Source organism: Prosopis cineraria, unplaced genomic scaffold, assembly GCF_029017545.1.
Source record: "Prosopis cineraria cultivar Desert tree isolate PC_DT_omini unplaced genomic scaffold, ASM2901754v1 PC9, whole genome shotgun sequence".
NCBI lineage: Eukaryota > Viridiplantae > Streptophyta > Magnoliopsida > Fabales > Fabaceae > Prosopis > Prosopis cineraria.
Genome location: NW_026555340.1, coordinates 26,413,277 through 26,424,333, shown reverse-complemented (window position 1 = coordinate 26,424,333; position 11,057 = coordinate 26,413,277). Strand labels below are relative to the sequence as shown.

The 11,057-nt window shown below is 35.2% G+C and overlaps 2 protein-coding genes and 1 pseudogene across 2 annotated transcripts; 1 reads left to right on the top strand and 2 right to left on the bottom strand.

Moving 5' to 3' along the window:
* The first annotated feature begins 2,583 nt into the window (after positions 1-2,583).
* Positions 2,584-4,828, top strand: LOC129320675 (uncharacterized; annotated as a pseudogene).
* A 1,476-nt stretch (positions 4,829-6,304) lies between these two features.
* Positions 6,305-7,286, bottom strand: LOC129319387 (umecyanin-like). Its single transcript, XM_054964440.1, has 2 exons — positions 7,038-7,286; positions 6,305-6,733 (listed from the first exon to the last, which is right to left on the bottom strand). The coding sequence occupies exons 1-2, from the start codon at positions 7,213-7,215 to the stop codon at positions 6,420-6,422; spliced, it is 492 nt and encodes a 163-aa protein (XP_054820415.1). The 5' UTR covers positions 7,216-7,286; the 3' UTR covers positions 6,305-6,419.
* A 948-nt stretch (positions 7,287-8,234) lies between these two features.
* LOC129319405 (umecyanin-like) lies at positions 8,235-9,247 on the bottom strand. The gene is made up of 2 exons (XM_054964463.1): positions 9,003-9,247; positions 8,235-8,731 (listed from the first exon to the last, which is right to left on the bottom strand). Exons 1-2 carry the CDS (start codon positions 9,178-9,180, stop codon positions 8,409-8,411), a joined length of 501 nt encoding a protein of 166 aa, XP_054820438.1. The 5' UTR covers positions 9,181-9,247; the 3' UTR covers positions 8,235-8,408.
* Positions 9,248-11,057: the final 1,810 nt, after the last annotated feature.

Sequence of the window (11,057 nt, the reverse complement as noted above, 5' to 3'; positions counted from 1 at the left end):
TTAGAGGTGACACGTGAATTGATATTTAAAACGATTAGAAGGGTTTTGTTTATTGTTTGCCTCGTATTTGAACAAATAATTGAGCTTCGGTGAACTTTTTTTTTTTATAACAAATTTGAATAAACTTTTGTTATTCAGCTGATTTAGATCGTCTGGAAAATAATTCCACATCGATCTAAACCACTGAACTGAAATTAACAGCTTGATCATTTCATTCAACATAATTATTGTTTTTATGTAAAAAATGAGATAATTTTGAACTTGGAGTCATGCTTTTCCTGTAATACTCGCTTTTATAATAATAAAAATATGTCATTTTTGTTCATTATTTAGTCAAACGAATCATGTCATATATATATATTTTTTTAAAGAGAGAGAGAGAGAGAGATACGAGAAGCTTGCTTCTGCATCTACGATATTCTTTGGCGGATTCAATTTCAAAGAGGATCTGTTGATTATAGCAAAGTCCATCCTGTAATTTCAGTCTCCTAAAATATAATTTAGTTACATATCTAGATTCCAAGATTTACAACTCAGAACCGCCACAAAAGCATCATAATTGTCTAATTCTTAATAGCTACTCCTCTTGCATTTTTTGATACCGTGGGTGTTAAAAAATATAAAATATTTTTAATATTTTAAGTGTAATTAATATTTGTTTTAAAAGTGTTGTAATAAATAAATCACTTTATTTTTATTTTTAAATGAAACAACATATTCTCTCTGGTCTCATTTATAAGATACGTTTTAGAATGTTTATTTGGTTTCAATTATAAGTTATGGTACAACTTTTTAGATGATATTTAAAAAGCATTTTAAAAATTACCCTCCATAAGAGAGAAAAAATAATATGTTATTACTTTTGAGATTTATTATATAGTGATATATTTAAAATTTTATACACTTTTATTCCTTTCACTTTTTACATTAGTATTGATGAGGTTTGTAAGAATAACTTATAAAAAGTATTAGAAAGAGTATTATACAAGAGTAAATATAATGATATGAATTTAAAATAATTAACTATTTTATAAAGGGCTCAAATTCGATAAAAAAATATCTTGCATTTTGTAAATGAATAAGTAATAATTTAACCCTTTATGATATTTTAGAGGAAACTATGTACTCCTCAATCTTCATATATAAGGTGGTCTTAATTGAATTTCTTTATATCAAAAGTTTGTTATTTAGTTGAAATTATATAAAATATAATAATTTTTTATTTTTATCCCTGATAATGTCACAATTAATATAATGATAGTCGTGGGTATAATACGCAATTAATGTCTCTTTTTTTTAGACAATGACAAAATTATTTAATTATTCAAAATATGATGACATATTTTATATTTAAAGATAAAATAAATTTATAAAAAAATATCGTGTATGTGAGGACAGAGGGAGTGCTAAATTTCATGAACAATTAAAATTATAGGACAAAACAAGCTTCAAGCAATAAATGGGGGCAGATATTAGATAAGCAATTATTCATATTAAATAAAAATCATGAGTAATGTGACTTAATTTAAATGTTATAAGATGACTTTGATACTTTGATACGCATATTATATAATATATATAGCTAGTATTAGGTATATATATATAGCTAGTATTAGGGGTGAAAACCTTTCTTTTTTTCAGTTTTTGCACAGAAGCCATAGAGCAGTGTGCCCACAAGGACCAGCAAATTACTGTATATTCCAAAGCTACACTAACAGTGAGTTATTGCTCATTAATAAAAGATGTTACATGTTTACACTAAGTTCGACTTAGTTAGGTCAACCGATTTGGATTAAATTTCTTTATTATTAACAAATCTTTCTTTATGGAAAACTCTCCCCAAATATATGATGAGTAGCCTGGTTTAAGGACAGAAAAAAATGCTTGAAAATAATTTCACAAGTTAGGCCTTAATACTGTTGTCCAATCTCAGACATGTCAGTGACTTTTGAACAACAGCTCAGTATTGACGTTTTATCAATATCTTACAACCGCTTTTTATAAATATATTAAGTCCTTTTCTAATTGTTATGTATTAATTATAATTGGTAATCAATAGTCGTTAGTTTAAATGAATCTGGATAAGCTAAGTAGCTGACAAATGCGGAATCAAGAGAAAACAGTACCATATCCCTTAAGCAGCAGTCCTGGGGAGACCCCCTGATGGGATGATTTCGAAGTGGACTTGAGATGAGAGTGAAGAGAGAGAGAGACTTGTACAGATGAAACGACAAGAATGTCTACATCAGAAAAGAAGCATCGCAATTGAAATGGAACAGTTCATTGGAATGTGAGAGTCTGAGAGAGAGACATAAAATTGTGAAGAAGAGAATTTGAGAAGGATAAAATAGAAAAAGAAATCGAGAGAAAGGTAAATCAGTCAGGCTAACAGTAACGTAGAATATTTAAGGAGGGGAGTGAACGGGATTCTCTAGGGTTTGCTTTATAGCGAAGGTGATGTGAGAGAGGGTTTTGTCATTTTCTTTTAGGGTTGTACGAATATTAGATGACATGCATGTAATCGTATAGCTCATGGCATGACAGAGAAGGTTTTAATGGACTTTATTATCCAGGTACTTTTTGACAGTAACCCCCCACCACCCCCACCCCCCTTCTCTCTCTCTTCCCTTACCACCCCACACAGAAAAGAAAGGAAAGAGATTGAAATTGAACATCAAAATCAAACTATGGTAAACTCACTAAATTATTTGGGAAGACAAACAAAAGAATGAGAAAGCTCCCCTTTTTCTTTTGTTACTCCTGCCCCCAAACAAAACAGTCCCATTACAATTTAGGGAATGAAATTGCCAACACACAGAAAGCCAAAGGGGCAACAAGAAAGGAGAAGAAAACCCTGCAAAACCCACCACCCATAGCAATAGCACTGTGGTATTTTGCCTTTGTTTCTGCCATATTCAGGAGAAAGTTTCCTGCTTTTCAAGATGCCAAGGCCAGGCCCTCGACCTTACGAGTGCGTGAGGAGAGCTTGGCACAGCGAGAGGCACCAACCCATGAGAGGTTCCATCATTCAGCAGATTTTCAGGTTCTGGGTTGTCTCCGTTTTCGTTGCTTTCTGATTTTTTTTGCATGTTTCAGCTGCCCAAGTTTATGCATTTTATCGATTGCCCACCACGTGTTTGATTAGGGTCGTCAACGAGGCTCACAGCTCTGCGACTAAGAAGAACAAGGAATGGCAGGAGAAGCTTCCTACGGTTGTTCTCAAGGCAGAAGAAATCATGTACTCCAAAGCCAATTCGGAGGTTTTATGTTTAGAAAATGCGTTTAGATTGTTAGATCTTTTGCTGCATTGCATACTCCTTTCCTGAATTTTTCATAATTTGGCTGCTTAGGCAGAGTATTTGAATCCTGATACGCTCTGGAGCGCTTGAATGATGCCATTAACACTATCATACGGAGAGATGAGAGTACTGAAACGGGAGAGCTTTTGCCTCCGTGTGTTGAAGGTATTATTTTCCTTCTTGACATTTCTCCGGATCCAGTTCTCGAACGTTCTGAATCAGTTTTTATCAAAGTTGGGACTATGCCGTGTTAGATTTTTATGTCATTTGAAAACGAATGTTTACTAAATATTAGTAAATTTGAGCTCCTAGTGATGAATGTTCTCTTCTCAGCTGCACTTAACCTGGGCTGCAAACCTGTAAGAGCTTCAAGAAGCGAAAGGCACAATAACCCCAGAACTTACCTATCCCCAAGAGCGCAAGAACCAGCTCCTGGATCTCCTAAGACTGTTGTGGAACTACGCCCTCAGTTTTCAACTCTTCAGTCTGGCAATCCGTTAGACTTAGCAAAGTCTCAGGTTGCTGTTTCAGCACTTCCCATATCGGATTCTGGTAAGCTTGCGCAGCAAAATCATCGGTTGATGGGCTCATGTAACTATCCCTCCTCAGATACTTTTCCTGCTGCACGTCACCAACAATTGACAATGGAAACCAACCCATCTATGAATTTGGGTTCTGTTTATCCCTTGTATTATGGAACTCAGTATGAATCCAAACAACCTGGGCTAAAGATGACCACAGAAAACACATCATCTGATCAAATCTTTGTTGGCACACCGATTATCACGCCGATCCCAGAGCCAGCCAGTTTTGGTCAATTGCAAAAACTCTCCTATAGCAGATCCCAATATGCTGAGATTCAGGAGACGCCACCTGAGAGGGAATGTGATTTATCTTTGAGACTGGGTCTGAGTTTGCATCCGTGTTCCATAGAGACAAAAGTTCAGCACGTGAAACTGAAGATGTTGGCTGTGTTAGTTTAAGAAGTTCTCAGGAGGTCAACAAGTATAGTCATCTGTCTTTGCAGACAAATAAGGAGGTTTGCTTTTATCCTAAAGGGACGGGTTTCAATACCTTTGACTGCAGTTATACAAGATGCAATACAGAGGGTGAATATCAGAACTTGGAGGCAACTTCTCGGAAGCGCAAGGCTCCTTTATTTAACAATGAGGGGGATGATGGACAATTTTGCCGGCAGCTAGGAGTCCCATCCAACCAGATTCCTGAGAGAAGCCAGGGGCCAGGTTTGTAGACAGTCTTTTCCTGTTGTAGCATATATGCTTTTGCAATTCGAGATGATCTTAGATGCTGCTGAATCCACTTATGTAGACTCTCTATATATGTAGCCCTGTTTGTGAAAAATCTTAGAAGTTGACAATGAGTTGCCGAATGCATTGCCGCAAATGTGAATTGTAAATAAGACCTTATCTTTCTTTTTTAAATATCTTGTTAACTCACGATCAAGAGTGAAAATTGAAAAGATCATATTTAATGCATGGAAGGCGTATGACAGCTTAATATTGCAGATACGTTAGGGGCATGCCCTGTATTGTTTTTTCAGTCGCCAAGTAGTTATGGATTACCCTACGATTGAGTTATGTTGCCGATCGAAACATGATCAGCTCTAGCTGCAGATGACAATTTTTGAATGAAGGCATGAAAATTGCATCTGGAGGCAAATAAAACAGACCTAGTAGACATGAAAATGTTATGAAATTTTGATCTTATCCTTCTTATTCATCAAAAGCCCACCTTAAATAAATCGGTTGGGGGCACAATCGTTGGTCTTCTGCTGGGAAATCAGTAGGAGGAGATGAAGGGTTTGGTACTTAACCAATGTTAGAATTTTTTTTCCAGCTTGTGGCTATTCAATGTCCATGCCCAAACCTTGCTTTGGACCACAGGCAGTCAACAGCATCACTTGGTATTGACACTTAACATTCAGTCTGATTAAAGTATGTTTGATCAAGTCTGGTGGTTTTTAGACAATGTTTCAATGAATTGACAAGAACCTGAAATGGCTCATGAGGGATTAACTGCGTAGAGCTTTTGGTCCCAACATTTTGAGAATTGACTTTTTGTGTAAATATACTATTTGATAATTGAAAACGTATAGTCCTTAGATTTATTTTCTTATCCAAATTAGTCTCTCAAAATTTGTAACTTGTGACACACGTACTGAGATAATCCCTTAAAGTGGGATCAATTTACATTTGTTCTGAGGAATTAAAATGCAATGGGTATAATTTTACATTCGGAGGCCGCATTGTGAGTTGCATTAGCCTCTACAGCATTTTATTGAGTATGCTAAATGTGGCTGTATCTACGAAGAGCGGTGTCCTTCCTTGGTGGGGTTAAGAGCATTATGCATGTACCAGTACAGTTGACGACCCTTGATCAGTCTTTATCAAACAGAGAAAGACAATTAATTACGAGAGGGACAATAAATGTCGTTTTTGTCAATGGAGTAACTACTACTAACAATGGATCCAGGAGAGGCGTAAAAGGCAACGCTGAAGGATCGATACCCCATTTTGAAAATGGACCAATTTACATTCTCTGCGGAAGTATGCTGTCTTAAGAATTTAAGAGAAAGGGACAGTAAAACACATGGTTTTGTATAAAATCCATTTTTTTATTTTTTATTCATCTCTACTCTCTTTGGGTTGTGATTAGATGGTGTTGAAAATGGTCATGGTATGTGATACTGAAGCCAACTTCTTTCCAGTTTCATGAATCACAGTCAAGTGATCAACTGTTTTATCAAACTTGAGTTCTCAATCTTCCTTATAGCGGTACATCCATTAATGAAATTCGAAGAACACTGAACACATCAAAGAATTAGACATTAATTTAAAGGAAAATAGCAATCAAGATCACCAATTAAAATTTATATCAATTTAAAATCAGTTGTTAAAGTTTGAATGGATTGTTATCAATTTAAAATGAGTTATTAAAACTCGAATGTATACTTGTTGATAAAAGATTAACTTAAATGAATAAGTATCATTTGAGGTTTAACTTGACTAAAATAAATTTTGGTTAGTTGTTGTTATTTTCTCTTAATTCAACGAATACAAAGACCACTTCTGGTGTCTAATTATATGAATCACCATAAACCTAGATGCGGGTGAAGAAATAGACAGCAATGGTGGAGAGGAATGCAGACAAGGCAGAATTAATGGAAGGTGGTGTCGCTGAAGGAGAGGGACCAAAAGAGAATGGCTTCTCAACGTTGATGCTGAACTTCTGGCCTCTTGCACAGTGATTATCGACGGTGCTAATGAAGTAGCGAGGCCCTGGATGCAAGAGATCAACTGTAAACACTATCCTGCTCGGACCGTTGCCCGCGAATGGGTCCGTGTTGGTGCTGCAGCTGTTGTAATCGGCCATTGTTACATCGGCAAAATTCTGGTTTTCAGTCAAGTTGAACACTGATAGATTCAAGAGATAGAAAAGAAAAAACGTCAATAATCCGTACATATTACAAACATGTGGCGTTTTAACTTGCATGAAATGCAGTGTGTCCTGGTTTTATAAATCCTAAACACGAGCGGAAGACATCCATACGAGAGTCTAACATTTTCCGTGAAGTAACGTCAAGAAAAAGAGGTTGAAAATACATCTGCTTTGTCAGTCATCGTGTGACGGCTTTAATGTTCTGATACCTCAAACAAGATGCGTGGTGGTGAAATATTTTTAAATAGATATATATATATATATATATAGAAAGCATACCCAGTGAGTCGCCAACGAAGAAGGTCTTGGAGCTAGCCCAGTCTGAATAGAAGGTCTGATTCGGAGGGGTATTCCATCCAAAGCTGCCACCAACATTGTACTCTGTTGCCTCTGTTGCTGCAAATAATAAAGACAGTATGAACATGGAGCAACCTATCAAGCCAGTGTGTTTTGCCATTGTTCTTCTCTTTGTTGCGTAGTTGGTTGGTTATATCTTGAAACTCTGTTGAACGTTCAAGTTATGTTGCTGCTTCAAGATGAGGAGATTGAGAGGTTGCAGCAAACTATATATAGACGCGCGCGCGCGCGCGCGCACTCTAAGGTGCCATTTTTGAACGAGTCAGCATTTTTGGTTATAATTTTATTAGGTGCTGTAGATGAAACCCGGGTATTTTGACTATTCTTCTATTCAAAGACGTCTCTTTTTTGGCCGAAAAAGCGTTTCTTTTTTTTTAATCCCAAATTTTGTCATCATATGGGCAGTGCGACCAAATTTACTTGACCAGGTCGATTCTATTAACACATTGCTACATACAAATGCATTGAGTACGATAAACATCACATATTCATATCTTTTGTTCTGGTTTTATTTGAAGTTATTTATTGGGTCTGAGGACGTGAAGATGATTAAAGAAAGGAGAGAATGGCTTATCAGAACTACTGAAACAGGGTATTGACATCTAAGTGTTATAACAGGAACTGATTACACTGGAGTTTTTAGATCCTTTTTTGATATTAATTACGCTAGAGTTTATTGACAAGTTTCATGGAATAATTTACAACTTTGATTATAACTGATAATGATAATTGTAAGTTTAGCGGTAACAACTGCTTTTCATAAATAACAACTTGGTTTCAGTTATTAGATCTTAATGACAAATTCAGCATAATAAATAACAACTTTTATTATGAATAATGACAGCTACAATCTTAACCGTGACGCTTACTTTTCCTAAATTCAACTCTTGGGTTTTAAGGGTTAATAGTCACATGGGGCTGAGACTTCTGAGAAATTTTCTTGGAAAAATTCATTTTAGTTTGCAGCTGTACATGTCATAATAAGGTATCAAATTATATCAACGAGTGCTCATGCATGCCACTAATTTTCCGGTTCAGATTCAGACACCCAGCGGTAATAACTGCATGGAAATTGCGAAATCTGAAGACAACTTCCTATTTTCATCAATCAGAATCACAATCAAGTAATGTCAACTGCTTTATTGAACTTTTAAGTTCTCAAACTTCTCATAGCAGTACATCCATTATTGAAACTAGCCAGAAAAACGCTCAACATATGGAAGAATTAGACATTAATTTAACGAACATTACAAAGAACTCGTCTGGCCTCTAATTATCTGAATCACTATAAATCTAGATGCGGCTGAAGAAATAGACAGCCAAGGTGGAGAGACAGGCAGACAACATGCCATAAGACAGAATTGGAGCAGAATTAACGGGAGGAGGTTGAGCTGAAGGACCAGCAGAGAATGGCCACTCAACGTTGATACTGAATTTCTGGCCTCTTGCACAATGATCATCGACGGTGCAGATGTAGTAGTGAGGCCCTGGACGAACCAGAGTAATCCTAAACGCTGTCCCGCTCTCGGGACCGGTGAAGGAGCTCGCGGCGCTGCAGTTGTTGTAATCAGCCATTGTTACATCCGCCACGTTCTGGTTTCCAGTCCAGTTGAACACTGATTGATTCAGGAGAAAGAGAAGAAAAACATCAATATAATAATGCCGACGTATCATAAACATGCATGTAGTGTTGTGTGTCTTTGTTTTATAAGTCATAAACACGAGTGAAAAGCTTCCACACGAGTGTCTCTAACATTTTACATGAAAAAGTTGCAGTAAATAGATGCTTCGAGAGTCATCATTATTATGAAGGTTTTAATGTTTTTATAGATCAGAAACAAAATGAATGCTGGTGAAAGATCAAATTAAACTAATATAAAAGCATACCCAGTGAGTCTCCAACGAAGAAGGTCTTGGAGCTAGCCCATTCTGAATAGAAGGTCTGATTGGGAGGGATGTCCCAGCCAAAGCTGCCACCAACATTGTACTGTGTTGCCTCTGTTGCTGCAAATAATAAAGACAGTACAAGGATGAAGCAACCTATCAAGCTAGTGCGTTTGGCCATTCTTCTTTGTTACGTAGGTGTCTTGACTGTATCTTGAAACTGTTGTTCTCAAGTTTAGTTGCTGCTTAAGGCGATGGGTTGGGATATTGAGATTGCAGCTAACGACAACATATATATAGGTGTGGGATGGGGCTCCCTTGCTTATTGGGAACTTAGAATTGTCAATGATGATGAGGTACCATTTTTGAATTTAAGCATATTTGGTAAAACGGGATGAAGTTTATTACGCGCTGTAGATCAATGAGACACAGAGAGGCAACTTGACTATTCTTCTATTCCAAGGAGGCGGTCCTTTCTGTAATCCCATATTCATATGGGCAGTTCTGGTTTTATTTGAAGTTACTGGGTGTGAGGACTGAGGAGAAGGTGATGATTAATTTAAAAAAAAAAAGGTTCAACCAGATATTTTTTTGTTTGGTTACATACTAGCGGGAATGATTTAATTATTAAAAAAAATGAGAACAGATAATTGAATTCCGTGCTGAATAAAAAAAAAAAAACTTGAACTTGGAGTCTATAGTTTAATTATAGGAATATGGGAAGGAGGGGTCACATGATAATGCCGTTGTTGTTTGGGAAATCGAGCTGGTTGCTTCTTTGAACTAATTAACGCAGATAAAATTGAAGATGAAAAAGGCCATGGCAAGGCGGCGATTTTAAGGGCACCCAAGACTTTTGAAAATGGTCAATGTTTGGAATGTTAAGATCTATGATCAAACGTTTTAGAGAGGCGATGGGAATGCTATTCCGTTTCAAAAGTCTAGTATAGGTTGTGAATCATGGTTAGGGGTTTTTTGGAGGTTCAATCTTGACTTTCTTTTCTTTCTTTTTTTTTTTTTGGTGGGCGCCAAACATGTCAATCCTTACGAGTGATTGACTTTCCCCTGGCCGTAACTTAAAATGCACCTGGGCTGTGGACAAGTCAATCATTATAGCCGCATTTATTATTGATTCTATTTTTATGATAGAAAGAAGATACATTTTATTTTTATCATTTTTTATGTTTATTTTCACCTTTTTTCTCTTATTAAATTTTAATTTTTTTATTAAAAATAATTTTTTTGTCAAGGTAGACATAAAAATTTATTAAATTTTAATATAGTTAATGAAATTTAATTTTTTTTAATTTTGATGAAACATAATAAAAATAATTTATAAATATAATCAAAGAACATATTTATATAGTTTAGTTTTATATCGATACATTTTGTCTATAACGGAACTTGTTATAAATTTTATTATGTATGCATATATATTGTTAGGATTAGTTTCTATTCACATTCTCATCCCTAATTTTTCAAATTAGTTTAGTAGCATTATTTAGGCTGCTAGAAAGATCAAGACAAGTTTTATTTCTAAAGATGGGGAGGTTGCTTTTGAACAATTTTTTTTTTTGGTAAAAGCTTTCAAACATATTTTAGATAAGCTAATTGCTTCAACGGCTAACTCTTCCGTTTCAGTCATACTCTTCTAGTCTAATTTATAAGTCATTTTTAATATATTTCATTAGTATCAAAAAAATTTTTTAAACTTATTAACTCTATCTTAAAATTTAATAAATTTTTAACTTTACTTCTATTAAATATACATATTTTAATAACATATTATTTCTCTCCAATATTTTATGGAGGGTAAAAAAGAAATTTATAATAAAAATTTAATGTAACTTATAAATAGGATTAAAATTTTTTTTTCTCTCTACCCTATAAATAAAATTGAAGGGAGTAATATGGATAAAGATTCTTGCAAATGGTTTTGAATTTTGTTATATATATATTGAAAAAAATGCTATACTTAACTGAAGCAAGAAGGTAATTTTCCTGGCTCATTTGGGAAAGAAGCAAAGTAGAACACTAAATCAAGAGGGAATACAAATA

Bases quoted from the DNA above. Each gene is read 5' to 3' on its own strand.
- LOC129319387 (XM_054964440.1), bottom strand. From the start codon at position 7,215: ATGGCAAAACACACTGGCTTGATAGGTTGCTCCATGTTCATACTGTCT. The intron at 6,734-7,037 runs GTATGCTTTCTA...TGAATCTATCAG, and splicing joins CTTCGTTGGCGACTCACTGG to TGTTCAACTTGACTGAAAAC.
- LOC129319405 (XM_054964463.1), bottom strand. From the start codon at position 9,180: ATGGCCAAACGCACTAGCTTGATAGGTTGCTTCATCCTTGTACTGTCT. The intron at 8,732-9,002 runs GTATGCTTTTAT...TGAATCAATCAG, and splicing joins CTTCGTTGGAGACTCACTGG to TGTTCAACTGGACTGGAAAC.